Genomic DNA, 20,426 nt, shown 5'->3' with positions numbered 1-20,426 from the left:
AAAACAAAAACAAACAAACAAAACAACCTAGCACAGCATGCATTATTTTAATTGCCCTGTGCCATCAATCAAAGCGGCTTTCCATTCCTACAATACACAGATTCTTGCTAATAAGATGCATTCCACACTCCCACTCAGAGAGGTCACTATTTTGATGTTAGTTAATTCTGTTGCATGCAGTTGGTAACAATAACAAACAAAACAAACAAAAACCTCCCACAATTGCATCAATGAAATGATCTAAGGAATAGTTTTAAATATTACAGAGTGTATAGCAAAATCTCTTTAGTGCAATCTCTCATGAATCTGAGTGAACTTTAATTTAGCATCATTTGTCTAGCATCTCTTGACCTATGATACTTTCATTTTCACTACTACTAGTGTTTAGCTAGTCCTTGAGTTATTTTTATCTGAATAAAGCAAGATGAGAAGTTGATTTCCTTCTTTACCAGAAAATGTTTTCTTAGCGTTCTAATATTTCTTTGCTTTAGACATTTAGAAACCTTGATTTCAAGTCCAAGATGTGGTATATTTAAAAGAATAAAACAGTGCTTCACAGGAGTATATACAACTTCATACTATATACAAAGAGATGCTTTTACCAGATTGAGGTACTCCACTACTAAGTGAAATAGAACTTGGAAAAAAAAAAAAAAAACATGACAGGGGCAGCCAGGTGGCTCAGTTCACAACAGGGTTGGCCAGGTGGCTCAGTTGATTAGAGCAGGAGCTCTGAACAACAGGGTTGCTGGTTCAATTCCCACATGGGATGGTGGGCTGTGCCCTCTGCAACTATAGACTGAAAATGGCCACTGGACTTGGAGCTGAGCTGCGCCCTCCACAGCTAGATTGAAGGACAACAACTTGGAGCTGATGGGCCCTGGAGAAACACACTGTCCCCCAATATTCCCCAATAAAACTAAAAACAAACAAACAAAAACCAAAAACACAAATAGCTCTTAGGTAAATTTCACCTCAATTTAAACAAAACAAAACAAAACAAAAAACTAATCATAATATTAGCAAACTGTGAACTGACCTCCTTATTAATATGTACACTCATCAGAGGCTACATGGAAATGTTTTTATGTTTCATATTCGCAGGTGAACCTGTATTGTCATTTTAGGAGATTTTGCACATATCTCTCTTGGCATATAAGCATTCATTTTGTTTTGCTTTAACGAGTGAACGGAATCTGAAGATTAAATTAAAGAAGCCAATAAGGTTGGACAGAAGCTAGAAAACTTGCAGGTAGAGTGGGGAAGGAGGTCATTAGAACAACTTAAAAAACATCTCCTATATCTTAGAATGTAAACATGGAGTAAAGATGAAATATTAACTGACACAAGGCACAAAGCACTACAAAGCGGCACAAATAGCTTTAAAGGCTTCTGCAAATCCTAAGGATCATCATAGACTCAATCCCTCTATACTTTTTCAAAGTATGTTATTCATTTCCTTTTCCCTTTCCAATTGCACAAGTGACAGCAGCTACAAAATGCATCATCTAAAAAAGGAAGATGGTTAAAAAGTACTAAAGAATATAAAGTGACAAGCAGTTTGGTCGGATCTAACTATGGCCTTCCTCTAGTATTACTTTTTCTTTTTCTTTAATTTTAAGGTGGTAGTATAACATATTACAGCCCCAAAGTAGCCAACTTCCAGAGGTAGCTACTCTGTGTTCACGATAATTTATTTACAAGATTCTATTTTTGTATTTATGAAACAAAAGGTTAAGAAATGACAACTTGCTTTATTTCACATTAAAATGGTTTAAAATATATACACAATGACTAGGGATAGGACATAAGTATCCCTGTTAGAAGCAAGTCAGACAACAGGAAGGTGAGAAAAACACAGGAAAAGAGAAGGAAAAGGCTATGGTTTTCAAAAAGAGAAATCACATATTCCTTTAATTATGCATGTTGTCTTCCAAAAGATAACACTTTATTAAGCAGACTTTGTTCCCATGTAGCCAGTTAAACTATAAAAAGTAAACACAGACAGCCCAGAGGAGGCTCCCCCAGCCAAGTCCCAGTCCCCTACTCCCGCCCCGACTCTGAGCATCATTCTAGTGGTAAGAGACAGGATGTGCTTCTTGCACGCCTGACTGGCCCAGAAGAAACGCTTGCAATGGGTGCTGGAGCCTAAGCTACCGGATTGCGCCAGCCATTCCTCCCAGCAGGCTGGGGGTCTGAGGTGGTGCAGCTAGAAGTGCTCGGAACCCCAGCTGTGGCCAGAACTTTGGGGTGCCCCCCAACGGCAGGAAAGCCCCAAGTTCCCATGGCGTGTCCTCCCTTTGTGTGACAGATAGTCCTGAAGGAAGTTCCAGAACCTATTGGCAGTCTCCAAGAACATTATAATAATCTATGGAAAAGTTCCAGAAAATTAACCCTTTTATATTTCATGTACTCCAAGGAGTGGATGAAGAAATTGAAAAGGGATTGGAAGGAATCACACTTAACATTGCTGGTAGCAATCACTTAATGCCAGTGGCAAGAGTAACAGGTAAAGATTTTGGGATTCTTTTCAGAATTTTAGAGCTGAATCCATATAGTAATGGTTAATGATATTTGGCCTGAAGGTGGACAATTGATTGCTAAAGCACTGCAGAAGAATACAACTCTGACATACATAAGAATATCTGAAAACAAGATCAAAAATAAAAATGGAATTTTTTTTGCAGCAATCCTACAAATTAATTCATCCTTAGAGAAGTTAGATCTGGGTGACTGTGACCTGGGAATGTAAAATGTGATAGCATTTGCTACAGTCCTAACTCAAAACCAAACAATTAAAGGAATAAACCTAAACCGACCTATACTACACAGTGAACAGGAAGGGTCCACAGTTCACTGAGGCCACATGTTAAAAGAAAATCACTGCCTTATTGAACTACACACGTGTAAGCCTGCTACACGTAAGAAAGTGTGGTATAAAACGGTTACGTGCTGCACTGTATCTGAAAGAAAGGCTGCACTACCTGGATGTCAGCTGGTTGTCATAGTCAGAAACAACATAGAGGGACAGGGATGCATTGCACTTTCACGACGAATGAAAATAAATCCCACACTCTCTAATAGCCACATTTGAGGAAACAAATTTGAGGAGGCTACCTGTGTGGCATAGTCAGCCTTCATTCAAATGGGCTGTGTAAAACCAGACACTACAGATGAGGAGCCATTTATGGTGGATGGACAGGGGTATCTTGCAGGAGTCTCCCATGGCCTTTAAAAGCACTATTATGGGACACCAATTTGTGGAGAAACTCGTATCCACTCAGCTAGTGCAGGTGTTATTTAGTTTTGTACAATATGTCGACATCTACGAAAAATAAACTCTAAAATAATTTCCACATATATTTGTCTTACGATGTTCACAGAGAGTACAATTTCCTTGCCTATTAATTCTTTCTTTCATAAATTAGAACAAGCGACTTTTGTCAAATGTGTAAAAGATATAACTGTCCGTTATGGAAAACAAAAGTTAAGTAAATACAAATCTAAAGTATACGTGCCTTTTCATTGAAGAATCCCATGCCAATCTTATTGTTTAAAATCATACCAAGTACATACCTGACTGAAAGCCCAGTTTGGACAGTTTTCTTCATATGCAAAGGCTGATATTGAAAACAGAAAGAAGGGAGAGCCAAATAATTGGAAGAGAGATGTGCGCCCTCATCCCAGCTCCTAAACCAAGATGATTTTCTTTGTTTTCATACAGTGTAAATCATTTCCCCAAAGGCAACAACCCATTTCACTTGCGGACTTTACTCTTGAATGGCTTGCCTGACAAGTAGCTTTCTCATTAACTTTCAAAGGCATCTTATCTGTGCCCTTCATCTCCTGCAAATGCATGAATATGACCTTTCCTTCACCTTGACTTTTAATTTCCCCTTCAACATAGGAATTTTATGAATTGTTTTTGACAGGTCATAAAGTCTCTCAACATAGTTCATAAAACTTGTCTTCCTGTAAACTTTAAAATTAACATCGTAAACCAGTTCCATATTACAGTACTAATGCCTACCTAAAATGTGTGCTGAAGACAGCTAGCTAGCCATACTAAGCCTAATTAAAGGGCTAATATTTCACAAACAAATTAAAAAGTTACTGGAGACTGAGTGCTACTTGTTAACAGCTTTAAAAGATAGGAATTCTGACTAGAAATACTCTCAACATACATGGAAAATAAGGGCTAAAAGCAAATTGTAGGAGAAGGATTACTTTCTTACATGCAACTCCCATCTCTTTAATCCCACCAGGCACTATAAATAGGAATGAGTTTAGTCTCGTTATAAGCACAGATTTTCATGTCAGAGAAAGCTAGTTTTATGACCCTTAACGTAGTTCCATCCAGTTTGAATCATTCTATTTTCTCTTACAAAAGAAAAAGAAAAAAGAAATATAGGAGGGAAGAAATAATAACCTAGAAGAAAGCCTAGAATATGTACCTAATAAATTGTATTTGTTACAATGATTAAGGGCAAATTAGTTCAAAGCACAAAATCAGTCCAAAATTGGTATAAACATAGTCCAAAGGGCAAAATTTAATTTTCTTTAAGTGAGGAAAAACTTCTGGGCAGAGCCTGATTATTCCCAGCAATGTTAAAGAATGGATTCTGATAAAAAGAAATCTGGGAAATAACAGGTAGGTTGACATAACTTGAAATACTCCTTACAGGCAACTGAATATAAATAGACCCCATGCTAAACGTTTTTTTTTTTTTTTTCCCCCTGGCAAGCGATTACTTACCAGTAATGTGGGGTTTATTGCTTCCCGAAATTCATCATTTCACTGTTAGTTCTCACTGTTAGTTTGAAAGTACTTCCTTATAACCTCTACATCTCAGTAGTATACAACATGGTTCTTCGTGTTTTAGTATTTGTGGGAAGTGCACTTTGAATTCCTTTCTGTATCTGCTCCATCTCTTTTTCTCTCTTTAGCTCTGCAGCTGAGGATATCCTCAAGATTGTTCTAGATGTTTGTTTTCTCACATTAACCAGCTCAGTGAGCCAATTTACTCTCATAGTTTCATGTGAACTAATTACAGTTTAGACCCCAGTGTCTAATCGAAGTTTTGCTCTTCAATTTTCAGTGGTTAAAAGAGAGACATCATATATTCATCACATTATTACAGTAATAACAAATGCAATTTACTCAGGAATTTTTGAATGATGATATATACACTAACAATTATATCTAAAGCTCATAATTGATTACCTAGAAAACGGTAGCCAACGCCAGACCACTCCATATAATCTCCATTAATGACATCTTTCCTTCCTATAGAAAACGGTCAAGAAGTCTTTGTCAGAATCTCTATTTATTTTGCAAGGACAAGAATTTCTTGTTTGTTGGGTCTACCTTCTCAAAATACCTCTGCTTCAACAAAAACAGCTTTGTACCAAGGCTTTCCCATGTATAGATTTCCAGATGTTATTACTTCTGACAATAGATCTGCATTTATTTCATACATGTTTAAGAAATTTGTGACGCTAGACCTCATCCAATCTGTCATCATGACTCTTCATCACCCTCAAGCAAAGGCTCAGGCTAAAAGAAAGGTGCAGACCTTTAAAGATGCCCTAAAAAGAAGTGTTAGAGGAAAATGACCAAGGAAATTTGCCAAGTTGCTCATCACCTCAACATGTCACTCCAAGTGGGACAACAGGAGCCAGTTCTGCTGAATTAATAAATGGAGCAACACTGACATTATTCCTTTGACGGTTCCCATATAGAGCTTAGCTTAGAAATTATAAACAAACCAGAATATATTCTAGATATTGTATTCACTCTTAATTCAATTTTTCCATAAAAGTTGATCTTAACTAAGAATTTCAAAGGTAAGTAGAGAGGGGCATGTTCCTATATAATTTAAATCACAGTACATGTTATGACAAGTGTCAATGACCTAGAGTAACATAATACTAATAACACTAATTCAGTGTTATGTTCAAATTTTAAAAATTCCTGCTTGTATTTTATTTCTTTAAAGTTCATTATATGCCATTGTGTACCTATTTATTTTAAGTTCAGGTATATTATATAATATAGTTAACATGGCTGAAGCTTCTTCTTCTTGCTTAACTACAACCAAATCTCCAAAACGTTAGGGGAAATGGGAGGGGCAGTCCAGAAAAGAGTGAAACCTCAGTAAACGTGTCTACCAAATGCTCCTACTTCTCCTCTTTCTGGGCACACCCTCCACCCCTTTGATGTCAGGCATAGATATGTGATATACTTTGATCAATGGATCTGAGCAAAAGTAATATGTGTCATTTTTGGATGAAGTTTTTAAGATCCTAAGCCTTTTTAACTACATTATTTTTATCTGTTAAGGCAATTGTGGAAGCTAGTGTTGAAATGGAGCATTAGCCACCCTGGGTCCCAGACTGGCTATGATGAGCAGAGCCTCCTTGCCTATATATCTTGACTATATAGAAAAGGTAAGAAATAAACTATTGTATTAAGAATTAAGATTTTGGATTGCCGTAGAATATTCTAGCTCATCCTGAGTTGTGCAATGTGTAACCAAAATAATAAAATATTAATAACTGAAGCCATGGAGAATTTTATACAAAAAAGTCTAATTATCCCCAGTATCTAAGTTCAAATATAAAAAGCAACTAAAACTCGACTAAATGACTATCTTTAAGTATAGAAACAGGGTTGTATCTTCTTTTTCTCCCCACTAGAAAGGTGCTAATATTTTTTCCCCAAAGCAATGCATTCTGTTTCACTAAAAGAAAGTAAACTGAGGCAGGATAATCTGGATTTGGAAATAAGAAAAAAATTAAAGGAACAAAAACAAACAAAAAAAAAACCTTCAAGTTATAAAGGAGGAGAATAAAACGGAGGACGGGGTAAATGATGAAGGCTGTGTAGTCTCCTTGCCTAGAGAACATATCTTCATTATCCTCAGATTGTTTCCATTAGTGAACTTTAGAGTTTTAGAATTTAGAATAAAACCCTTAGAGTAAGGCTCAAAGATCCCCAAAGGGATTCATGAATAAGCTTAAGGGGGTCTGTGACTTGATTAAACCAATAGCTAAATCGTGTGTGTCTCTGTACATCATTCAGAGAAGAAGGCACATAGCTTTAATCAGATTCTCAAAGGGGTCTCTTATCCAAAAGAAGGCTAAGAACCATGGCTAAATATCGACCCTACAGAAAGTAGAAAAGTATAATGCATAATCTTACATTTGATTTCACAACTCTCTGATGGATGACAAATCTGTAGCTTTAATTTCACCTTAAGATCAATATGAGGCATGTCAAGAATTTTTACTTCTGCTACCTTAAACTGACTTATGTCAAATTAGCTTTGCAAAGCAGGAAAACTAACTTGAGGTGAATCAGAGTTGATTTCAAAGGGTTTGGAGAAAATGTCTTAGAGGGACCGAGGATTCTGTTTTCTACCCCACCCCTAAGGCCCACATGTGTCTCTATATAAAAAGATGAACAAAGAAAGCTTGGCTTAATCTCCTACGCAGTACTTTTCCTAACTGTCAGAATCAAAGATGTCCAGACTCAATTACTGCAGGGCTGGGCTTATTGATTGCTGTATGCCTCAATATCCTCAAGCTACTATGGTGTGCTCCCTGGCCATTTAAGCCCTAAAGGAAGTTACAGGACACTCTTTTAAAAACACCTCTCCCGCCCCAAACACACACCTTTCTGGCTGTTTCCATTTTATGATTAAACCATACAAAAAATAGTTATGTAATGAATGTGTAAAGAACCAAACTAGATGTTTTCAAAAACTTTATGAGCACAAAAATGACACAAATCAAGGCTCTTAAAGCCTGGTTATGTATGTCATAGTGTAGAAAATGAATGAGAAGCAGGAGTTTTTTCCCAGCAACCTATCCCTGCTTCCTTCCCTCATTTTATGGAGAAAATGATGAAATTAAAATTTAACTGAGTTCTGCTTCTGGCTATTATAAAATAGCTTAGAAAAAAACAACACTTCGCCAAAAACACATAAACGTTAAAACAAACAAACAAACAAAAAACAACCAAACAGATAAAACCTGATCTAATATGATAGAAGTCAGGATATTGGTTACCTTTGGTAGTAGGGTAGCGGTGATTGGAGCATGGCACCTAGGGGTTTCTGAGCTACTTGATAATATTCTATTTCTTGATCTGGATGATGGTTGCATAGATATATTTGTTTTGTGGGCATTCATCAAGTTGTACACTTATAACTAGGAACTTTTATGTATGTAGGATATATTTCAGTAACAATTATTTTTTTAAAAATATTAACTGATTATAATAGGCCTGGTGAATGCCTGGAAATACATCATTTGCAAAAGGCAAATACATGTACATTTTTCACAGTGAACCTTAACAATTGGCTGTTTTGCTGGATATGTTCAAATTAACCCCCCATTGGAATTATTCTCCTCTGGCACTGTTACAAAAGCACTAGTCTGAGATGGGATCATCTTTGACTGGCAAGTTCATGAGCAACACAATCTTGTATAAAGTATTGCCCATTTGGCATTGCATTTGCTTTAAATGTGGGTTTGATACTCTGGTTTCTCTTCAGATCGCATAACTCTTTCGCCTTTTTAAATGTGGGTTTGGATTACATACTTTAGAAAACCACACTGCATGTGATCAAATATTCATCTCACCCCATTCCTATTACTCAACTCAGCATCAATACAACAATAGTTTCATGAGGGGGAAGAGGAGATTTTTATATAGAGTCTATGTAGCCTATACTTACAAAATAAATAACCTACACTACATTTTAAATAGACAAAACTTTGAAATATTGTTTGCAAACTACACTTCTTAATAGCATTAAAACATGTAAAAATAGATCATTTTAGAAGGTAATTGGATTAAATCTCATAATAAATTTCAACAACCTGTAGATAAATATTCAGAAGTAACAGTAACACAGACAAGAGAACAATGGGACCATCAGTCTACAAATACAAGCTAGGGAACACAAATTACACCATTATTAAATTCAAGAATTTGAATTACTATTCACAAATGACAGGGAATATTTTAAGGCATCTTTAAAACCCACCTACAGAAAATTAAAATGAGAATATTAATACTGTTTTAGAAAAAAATAACTTGATAGTCATATTGAGATAAACATTTTATAACATGCGTATTTCACTGACTGTGCTGCTGTGGCTACTAAATTGATTTTACTCTCCTAAAATAATCACATGTATATGATTCACTATGTTTTATTCTTGAAAAGATTTTACAAGCAAAGGGACAGATTATTAATGTTATAAAGATATTAAGGAAGAAATACACTCACATATATCCGATCAAACGAACAAAAGCTAAAAGTGTATATAATTTAATGAGATGAAAATAAATAGATTTGGTTAAGTTCAAGTATCCAACCCTTAGAATTAAAAAAAAACACACTGGTTTAGTCAACATTTAGTAATTATCATAAGGGAATATCCATACTTATTCTCTTTTAAGGCACTAGTAATTTTTGCCAGAGTATTATCTAATTAGGAGTAGTAACAATTTGTGTAAGCACAGACCTGAGGTTTGTAGCCACACTACTCTTTTTTAGACAGATTAAAAATATCTAAATTTGGAAATGAGATTGCCGAGAACATACTGAAATTACCTAAAAGAACTACCTGTTTTTAAGAACTACATGGCTGTTTATGTGTGAAAAATGGATATGTTAACTATAAATAATTTTATATTTTTATTAAATTGAGTACAGAAAGATCCTCTTTGTTAATACGGTAAAACTCTGAATTAGTTTACTAAACATTCACAACACTGTGGAAAACAGTTCTGCCATTACATACCACAGAGATAAAAGCTAGACTGTATGCCTGTGCAATGACATTAAAATCTATGACAAATTATGGCGCTCATTTTTGAGTTTGAAAGATAATAAAATAGCTGAAGATTATTTAAGTGTATTATTTGAATACATATAAATATTCAAAAGTATCCATTTGATTTAATTACTTAATTAGGTTTCTCCTGAGCCATATTCAATTAGCAAATTAGTACTTAACATATACCTTGCTCCTGTCAATGGATTCTTTATAATATTTTTAATAAACAAATCATAGCTATAATACTTTAATAAGTATCTTAAAATATAAGAGTCATTGATGTGCATAATTATTTACTCAATCTAACCTCGGTAATATTTAATATCTATTGCTCTTGGGGGATTCATATGAAGCATCTCATAAAATATCACATAAAAAAGAATTGTTAGAGCAAAAAGTATTCAATGCACAAGACATAAGCATGGACTCAGAGTTATCAGTGATGATTTGAACCCTAGCTGCATATTAGTGGAAGCTTCCTAAAAACACTGGTGCTCAGGCCCTCTGATCAAAGATTCTGGGGGTGGCCGGATGGCTCAGTTGGTTAGAGCAAGAGCTCTGAATAATAGAGTTCCTGGTTCAATTCCCACATGGGCCAGTGAACTGTGCCCTCCACAACTAGATTGAAGACAATGAGCTGCCAGAGGGGTGGCCAGATGGCTCAGTTGGTCAGAGCATGAGGTTTCAACAACAAGGTTGACGGTTCAATTCCCACAAGGGATGGTGGGCTGCACCCCGTGCAACTAAGATTGAAAACGGCGATTGGACTGGAGCTGAGCTGTGCCCTCCACACTTAGGCTGAAGGACAATGACTTGGAGCTGATGGCCCTGGAGAAACACACTGTTCTCCAATATTCCCCATTATTTTTTTTTAAAGGATTCTGATTCAATTGACCTGGACTTCTACATTTTTTCAATGTTCCCTGGGTGCTTCTAGGGTTTGAAGACCCATGCCGCAACAACTCTTAGGCAGATACTATACTAATACGATAGTCTGCCCTTATTAGCCATGGTTAAGTCTAACTGATTCCAGATCAATACCTATCTACATTTTAGACTAGTTCTCTCCGATCTGTCCTCAGAAAAGAAAGGAAAAATAATGCAATTTTTCTATTTATCTACTTTTCCATACTGGACAACATTTTCAAGTTCTTCATTTGCATTTTTACCTTGGGTCAGCATATTTCAAACTGTGGGTTCATGACCAATGGGAAGGTTGTAAATCAAACGGCATGTATTGTGACAAATTTTAAAACTAAAAGAAAAATTAGAGTTGCATGAGTTCCTTGTATATTTTGGATATTAGCCCCTTATTGAAGGCACTGTTTGCAAAAATCTTCTCACATTCAGTTGGTTGCCATTTTATTTTGTCGATGGTTTCTTTTGCTGTGAAGAAGCTTTTAAGTTTGATATAGTCTCATTCATTTATTTTAGCTTTTACTTCCCATGCCTTTGGAGTCAAATTCATAAAATGCTCTTTGAACCCAAGATCCATAAGTTTAGTACTTATGTTTTCTTCTATGCAGTTTATTGTTTCAGGTCTCATGCTTAAGTCTTTGATCCATTTTGAATTAATTTTGGTACATGGTGACAAATAGTAGTCCAGTTTCATTCTTTTGCATGTGACTATCCAATTCTCCCAGCACCATTTATTGAAGAGGCCTTCTTTTCTCCATTGTATGTTTTGTCAAAAATTATCTGTCCATACTTATGTGGTTTTATTTCTGGGTTCTCAATTCTATTCCATTGGTCTATGTGTCTGTTTTTCTGCCAATACCATGCTGGTTTGATTATTGTAGCCCTATAGTACAAGCTAAAGTCAGGGAGTGTGATACCTCCAGCATTGTTCTTTTTTCTTAAGATTGCTTTGGCTATTCGAGGTCTTTTGTGGTTCCAAACAAATCTGATAATTTTTTGTTCTATTTCTTTAAAAAATGCCATTGGGATTTTGATGGGATTGCATTAAATCTGTATATTGCTTTGGGTAATATGGCCATTTTAACTATGTTGATTCTTCCAATCCATGAGCACAGAATGTTTTTCCATTTCTTTGTGTCTACTTCAATTTCTTTTAAAAATGTCTTACAGTTTTCAGCATATAGGTCTTTCACATCCTTGGTTAAGTTTATTCCTTAAGTATTTTATTCTTTTTGCAGTGGTAAGAAAAGATGAAATAGGACCATTTGTGACATCATGGATCGATCTTGAGATTATAATGCTAAGCGAAGTAAGTCAGACAGAAAAAGCAGAGAACCATATAATTTCACTGATATGTGGTATATAAACCAAAAACAACAAAACAACAAGACAAACAAATGAGAAACAAAAACTCATAGACACAGACAATAGTTTAGTGGTTACCAGAGGGTAAGGGGGGAGGGGGGTGGTAGATGAAGGTAAAGGGGATCAAATATGTGGTGATGGAAGGAGAACTGACTCTGGGTGGTGAACACACAATGGGATGTACAGATGATGTAATACAGAATTGTACACCTGAAATCTATGTAACTTTACTAACCATTGTCACCCCAATAAACTTTAATTAAAAAAAAGAAAAAATTAGATTCAGCACATGTAGTAAGAGTAAGTAGAACTTTGCAAAACTTTTGTCTCAGTTAACTTTTACATACTTGTATATATGTGTGTGAATATATTTGGTGGGTGGCAAAGTAAACTGTGTTTCTGCACTAGGATTTTGGACTATAAGCCAATTTCAGCTGCTTATCCTTTTCTCACTGTCAGAAAACTGATAAACATCTACAATGTCATGAAAAGTAAGAGTTTATCCAGACATAACTTTTTTTTTTTTTTTTTTTTTTTTTTTTTTTAAGGAGGGTGCAGCTCACAGTGGCCCATAGGGGATCGAACTGGCAACCTTAGTGTTATCAGCACCATGCTCTAACCAACTGAGCTAACTGGCCACCTCCAGACATAATTTTAACCAAAGCAATACTTAACTTATAAAAATATCTTCTAATAGAATAACCATGGCATTTATCCTGTAAATGCAGATTGAGGTATGCAAATTAATTTCTAATTTCCACTGCTAAGGATTTTCTTGCCCTGTTCTCTAACTACTTGACTAATCTTATTTTTTTTAATTTAATTTTTTTATTGGGGTGACAACTGTTAATGAAATTACATAATTTCAGGTGTACAATTCTGTATTACATCATCTATAAATCCCATTGTGTGTTCATCAGCCAGAGACAGTTCTCTTTCCATCACCATATATTTGATCCCCCTTACCCTCATCTCCCTCCCCCGAACCCTCTTACCCTCTGGTAACCACTAAACTATTGTCTGTGTCTATGAGTTTTTGTTTCTCATTTGTTTGTCTTGTTTTTGGTTTATATACCACATATCAGTGAAATCATAGGGTTCTCTGCTTTTTCTGTCTGACTTATTTCGCTTAGCATTATACTCTCAAGATCCATCCATGTTGTCACAAATGTTCCTATATCATCTTTCCTTAACACCGAATAGTATTCCATTGTGTATATATACCACAACTTCTTTATCCATTCATTTATCGAAGGACATTTTGGTTGTTTCCATGTCTTGGCCACCGTAAACAAAGCTGCAATGAACATTGGAGCACACGTGTCTTTATGTATAAATGATTTCAAATTCTTTGGGTAGATACCCAGGAGAGGGATTGCTGGGTCATATGGTAATTCTATTTGTAATTTTTTGAGGAACCTCCACACTGCCTTCCATAGCGGCTGCACCAGTACTTGACTAATCTTTTGTGGCATACAAATTGATTTTCCTACTCACAGAAGACATTTTTTGGAAGCTGTATTTTTTAACTCTGTTTTTTTCAGTACCAAGATTTTTTTCTAAGTGTGAACATTTCAATAACTTCATTAAAGGAGAAATTCTACACGTTTTTCCCCCCATGAATATTCTAATACTCAAAAATTTATTAGTTTTTTCACTCAACTGTTCAGACATATTTTTAAATTTTCAAAATTATTATAAAAGGTAAAATAATTGACATAAGAGAAAATGATGTTTCCTTTGGCAATATTATTGTACATAGACATATGTATTTCTCTTTGAAAAACTATCCTTTCAGGTTGTATATTGCGACAGTGGAGATAATGCTCCCTCATGCTCTCTGAATGATCTAAGATTTACTAAAAACATTGCCTGCCAATGTCACAGGTTCATGTCCCTTATTTTATTTCCCATTATCACCCCACACCCAGATTCTGGTACAATCCAGGCTATTCAAGGGCATTTCTACTTCTCTTCATTCCTGATGGGCACTATAGTGACATCAGCATTGTGCATAGCCACGTTGGGTCACAGAGATTTACCACCAGAGAGGGTCATGGAAATGACCCGCCAGGATGGAACATCCTATGAAGCCAGGCATTACCTTTTAGCATGTTATTTTACTCACATTGTTTTGTATCCTTCCAATACATCTCTTGTACTTGAGATGTACTTAACAGATTTCTGTTCATACATTCACTTATGGAGCACCTACTGTGTGCCGGCAGGTAATGACAATCAACCTGGCAGGTAATCCCTGCCTTTATGTTGTCTACTTCCTTACAAGCAAATTGCCCTGAGTAAAATAATGTATGGCATTCTCTTGTCTTGGAATGGACCAAAGGCAAGGCCTACATACAGGCTTTCGTGTTTGCAAAGCAATCGGGACAGCACCGACCAGGCAGCACCATGCACATGGTACGCTTGAACTCAACAACTGCTCTGAGCCAAGGTGTCTGTGGGGGCTCTGTCTTTCTTGTTTTACCAGAGGTCCTAAAAAGGCCAAAGACAAAACAATAGAAGGCAAATAATCCTAAGCCTTGGAGTCACTAGACCATGACAAGAATTTGTAAAGGTACAGCTTTTCTGACCCTTAGGTGATATCCCACATTCCGGCTTTTAAAAGAGGCCCAAAAGACTAATAAAAGGGTGACACAAAATTCAAGTGAGGATTTCTTTTGCTAGAGTTGTAGGCATTCTGCGTCTCACCTCTCCATTGGGTTTTAAGGGCAGGGAAGGGAAAGACAAATGTTTTCTGAATGAACTCTTTGAGTCCTACTTCTCAACACGGCAGTTATAATTTCTAATAGTTTGAGAAGTAATAAAATGTAGGTAACAACACCAACAAAAAAATGTGAATCAGGAAGTCTAGTCTGGGATTGGCACCAACTAGCTATGTGTCTCTCAATCAGGATAAACACCAGACTCTCCTGAGATGCACCTGCCTCATCACTAAAGTGGGAGTTGAATCAGGCCTGGGAATCCTCCAAATGGAAATCTCCATGAAATGTCTGGCCTTTCTTTTTTGCTCTGTAGGTGTCTCTGGGTGGTGGTTGGGAAAAGGTGTCCCAAAGACACAGTTTGAAAACCACTCAAACAGAATAATTCTACGGTGTCTCTCAACATTAAGATTCCACAATTTGACATTTTTTAGAAAATGAAGACCTCTGGTCAATGTGGTGTTCCCATCACTATCACTACTAACCATGCCCTTTTTTTTCAAATCATTCTTCAGCTCATAGACATGATTTTTTCTTTATATTCTTTGTTCATATAAAACATATTTCTTCAAAAAGAAAAAAAAACATGAAAAAAGGTTTCAACTCTCAAGTTTTAAATCCATGTAGCAGACTTAATACTTATTTTGCCACTTAAAATGCGCTCTTTTTTACCCAAATTTGTGAGGGAAAAAATTACAATGTGCATTACACATTACACAAAAATTACACAAAAATTACAATGTGTATTACACATGGGTAGTACTAATATCATATCTATATAAATGTTTTTAATTATCTTATTTATGCTTATGAGTTAAAAGTGTAATAATAAACAAAATTCCTTCATAATATAGAAAACAAGTACCTAAATAAAAACATAAAATTTTAAATTAAAATTAAAACAAAAGATATTTTTCCCTGAAAATCTGGGCCAAAAAAGTGGGCGCACATTATACATGGGAGTGCTTTATACATGGCAAAATACGGTCAACCTTTAGTCTCCAACATCGCCTTCATACTCATTCTCTCTCTGGGTTGTCAATTAACAAATGATATACATTTCTTCATAGTTGGGCTCATTTATATATATATATATATATATATATATATATATATATATATATATATATAAATATATATATTTATATATATAGCATAAATGTATATATAGCATAAATATATATATATATATATATATAGCATTGCATGTTTTAATTCCTTAAAAAATAATTTTGGAAAATTATTTCAGTTATTTGAGTAACGATGTGTTTACTGAAACATGCTAGTTCTATCATTGTCTACTGGTCTCTTCTTTCTAGGGAATGAGTGCTAAGGGCAACGAGAGTCATTTTTCTGGCATTGTTCTTCACAATACTCTCTTTAAAATGACCTCGGCTACAGTAATAAACTCTACAGGAAATCATTTTGCAGTGCTATTACAAATATATGAGACAAAATCGTCCTTACAGTAATAAGGGAATATGCACTTAGAAATTCAAGATTTTTCATAAAAAATATATCAAAATAAGTGAAGGAAATGAAAGGAAAAATTAAATGATTCTCTCTTGCTCTTTTTGAAATGGATCAAAGAATTTATTGTGATGCCCTAGGCAATGACTGGTTTCAGAAGTGTGCAAAACTTACGATTGTAGAGCAAACTTTTCTGATGTTTGCTTAATGGCTATAAGCAAAGCCATCTTTCGAATGACAATTACCTTCTTTTTGCTCCTCCCTAACAAAAACCTACATCTTACTATACACCATATGAACTTAATCATGATTTCACACATGAATGTATATATAAAAAATATATATACATATATATAATATATATGTATACATATATAATATACATATATGTATATATATAAATTTTTAAATCTTTTAAACAAGACTATGTATGAGCATCTTACATTTATAAACTTAACTCCATCCCCCTTTTTAAATTATATAGATAAAAATACCCAGACTCTTTAAAATCTTTTACTATTCCCAAGGGCCTGACTAGAGCAGTCAAGATAATACTTTATAAAATTTCATTTCCCTCCGTTTTTCTGAGAGAAGCTACCAGCAGAGTTCTTCTAGAGTTGCGGATGGGGTAATCATTTCTGGCCCCTTTGTTTCCAGTGGCTCATTTCAACCAGGGGCTGGAGGAGGTAATGGGAAGGGCTTTTTGGTTGGTGCCAAAATAACCATACGTCAAACTCACCTGTATGTATGACATGTTCAGGCTAGTTGCCTGGCAACAGTAGGCTCTACCCACACGATGCTCAGGATGCATATTGGTTTCAGTCACACATCTCCACCTCCCCTTGCCTCTCTAAGGCTGAGTCTTACATTTACTAGAAAGACCCAGACTCTCTTCTTCCTTATTAATGCCAATGTTAATGATCATTAACTAAGCAGTATAACTAAGCACACATCAGCAGTATAAACACTGAAATCGAACCAACGTAGCAGATAGTATTATGGTTTCTCTTTGAGGGACAACATAACTAAACTACAGTTCAACAGGAAGGACACAATTTATTGGGGGTTGAGGACAGGTACATCCTGGTTTTCACTTAGGCCCTCCCTCTTCCCCTTTTGGAGCCCTCATGACTCTCAGCTCTCCTTTCTCCCCTGGTTGGGCTATTCTTTTCAGCACCATCAACTATGGAGAATCCCAGCTAAGTAAAACATCTCTGAAGAACATCACTGAGGTCCAGGCTTCCCCATGACTGGCAAATTCTAAGACAAGTCAAAGCTATGTTTCACTGGGAGCTTTACATCTGCATACTCCAAGCCAAATAAACGTATTTATCTTAAAACTAGTACTAACTGGTGATTTAGTATCCAATAAATAATGTTTATGTTTTTATGCCGATCATGTAATGGACTGGATATCTAGAGCCAACCGCTGAGCATATCTTTATTTTTCCACGCTGCCCCTGTAAATGTCTTATCTAGGAAAATGACTTCCCTGTCATTCAAGTCTCTGTGACTATAGAGTTCTGTACTTTGAGAAAGTCTAGCTAATCCTAGACAAGTCAGAGTCCCCATAGAGACTTTGTGGGGCCAAATCCTATTTTCTTATTGTCCACACCCTCAGCATCACTCTAGAACAAATAAATGCAGTAGGGATACTGGTGATGTTTGTGCCCCTTCCTTCCTGCCATCCTTAGTCAATGGCAACAGCCAATCTCAGATACTGCACCATCATGATGGCACTTTTAATCTCGTACATTTCTGTGATGCAGTAATAGGAAGAACATAGGCTCACAAGTGAGCAGACTATAGTCTAAGCCTCAGTTCTGACACAAACTATTTGCCTGGCTCTGGTGAAATCACTTAGTCATTTGTTTCACATTTTCTCTTCTGTAAAATGTCACTTGGGTAAGCTCTGAATTTCTCTGGGAGTTCTAAAAATCCATGATTATATGATGCATCAACCACTACTTGACAACCAGTAATAGTCACCATGATGCATGAGACTCAAGCTAATCAACCACCATGGCAAACTCAGCTCTGGTTTTGATCTTCAAAAAGCTTCGAGGAAATGTGAATCTCTGACACAAGTCTCGAGCCTGAGGATAATAGAAATGAAAGCAGATGATAGTGTGGTAATATTGAATGGTGTGTTTTTATAGTCATTAGCATAGTGCATAGTTCATAGAGGACACAGTGGTCACTTGTTATTTGATTGATGGACAGATAAAAAGATAATCTGCATTATCTATTAGTATTCAGGAAACTAAGAAATGACTATACATCTACCCGGAGAAATCTAAAACTCCAATTCAAAAATCAGTATACACTCCTATGTTTATTGCAGCACTTTACACAATAGCCAAGATATGGAAACAGAAATGCCCATCGGTAGATGACTGGATTAAGAAGCTGTGGTACATTTATACAATGGAGTATTACGCAGCCATAAAGAAGAAAGAAATCTTATCATTTGCAACAACATGGATGGATCTAGAGAACATTATGTTAAGTGAAATAAGTCAGAAAGAGAAAGACAAGTACCATATGATCTCACTTATATGCAGAATCTAAAGAAAAGAATATGTGAATGAACTAATCAGAAACAGTTTTGGGGACACAAAGAAAAAACCGAGAGTTGTTAGATGGGCGGGGTGGGGGGGTTGGGGATAAGGGGAAAGGTGAAGGAATTAGGAAGCAGCTGGTAACCACAAGATGGCCTCAGGGTTTTTTGAAAATTAATTTGGGGAACGTATTCAATAATGTTGTAAAGATTTTGTTGGGTATTCGATGGACATGTGTCCTATTTGGGAGACCACCTCAGAGATACTGTGGATGACTGATCATGGCATTGTACACCAGAAGCTAAACATTAATGAATGCCAACTATAATTTTATATATATAATGTGATGGCTCAGTGTGAGGTCGGAGGAATAGTGGATGGGGGAGAGGGGTTCACAGTGTGAGGGATATAAATGATGAACGTCTAAGTATTACCTTGTCTTGTACACCTGAAACTAATAAATTAAAAAAATTAAATTAAAAAATAAATAAAAGAAATGACTATATAGTGTATTCAATGATCTGTGCAACGTTCTAGCCATCTGGGCTTTATTTTCACTGTACGTCATTGTTATTTATTAAAGAGTATGAATGATTAAGATAGAGACATATGGCTTATATACCCACACTGCATTTTTTAAAGATATACTCAGGAAATTAACATTTACATTTGGACATAAAAGTCTGGCTTAAAATTTAAGTCTCAACCAATAAGCTTTTATTAAAAAACAAAGCAAAACAAAAGAAAAACTCTCTTCCAAAAAATGATGCCTGAAACAAGACTTCTACAAAGCTTTGCAGTTGCATATTTTTATGTTTATTGTATAAGTACATATACAGAAGGTGCCAAAAATATGTATAGACATTTTAAGAAAGAAAAAAAACTGTATCAAAATTATAATATTCAATATACGCTGATAACAAAAGATGAATACAAGTCATGTGTATACATTTTTGGGCACCCCAGATAGGTGTTGTACAGCTATATATAATCTTGCTGTAGAATAGTTTTTCTAGAAGAAATACCCTGAATGAAGACCAAAAAGGGAAACTTCTAAATGTTTTTATTTTTGCATAAGATCAGAACTAACACTGTCAGAAAATGATTAATACTCAGGCATTCTCACCATTGTCAAAACAGTGCACAAAGAAACGGAAGGCAGGGCTGCCTTGGGCATTCCCCGTTTCCTGGTGTCAAGTCAGATCAAGTTCAGATAACCTGCTATGCAGGCTGCTTGATTCTCTCGGCTTCTGAAAATCTAATTCTCTTTAAAATGAAGTTGCCATCTATAATAAAAACCATCAAAGCTACTTTGATATATTGGCAGAAGAATTTAAGCTTTTTTGAATGCCTCCCACCATCCCACAATAGCAAGCCTACAGAAAATATCACCTCTGTCCTATTCCGTTTAATTATGATCACTATCATGGTATTTTTTTTCTGGACTCCCTGGTTTAATTTAGAGACAATCAACTCCCTGCTAAAATTTACCTCACATAGGTTCACGGATATGACTCGGCTGTGGACTCCGCAATGT

General features: G+C 35.7%; 1 protein-coding gene and 1 pseudogene across 9 annotated transcripts in view; one reads left to right on the top strand and one right to left on the bottom strand.

Annotated features, from left to right (window-relative positions):
- The window catches only part of PDE4D (phosphodiesterase 4D), a 1,186,109-nt gene that overhangs the window by 396,949 nt on the left and 768,734 nt on the right, over positions 1–20,426 (bottom strand). The window contains exon 1 of one of the 8 annotated variants that reach the window (XM_081054422.1): positions 3,577–3,732. The exons of the other annotated variants lie outside the window; for them this stretch is intronic. Within the exon in view, the coding sequence (XP_080910548.1) occupies positions 3,577–3,611 (35 nt within the window). The 5' untranslated portion in view covers positions 3,612–3,732. Of the gene's footprint in view, positions 1–3,576; positions 3,733–20,426 lie in introns of those variants that run through there. 8 annotated transcript variants of the gene reach the window in all.
- LOC308500229 (leucine-rich repeat-containing protein 34-like) lies at positions 2,354–3,094 on the top strand (annotated as a pseudogene). The gene has a single exon. The product of its transcript is annotated as a leucine-rich repeat-containing protein 34-like (transcript).

The sequence above is a fragment of the Rhinolophus hipposideros genome (assembly GCF_964194185.1).
Source record: "Rhinolophus hipposideros genome assembly, chromosome: 7".
NCBI lineage: Eukaryota > Metazoa > Chordata > Mammalia > Chiroptera > Rhinolophidae > Rhinolophus > Rhinolophus hipposideros.
This window is presented reverse-complemented; position numbering and strand designations above follow the sequence as displayed.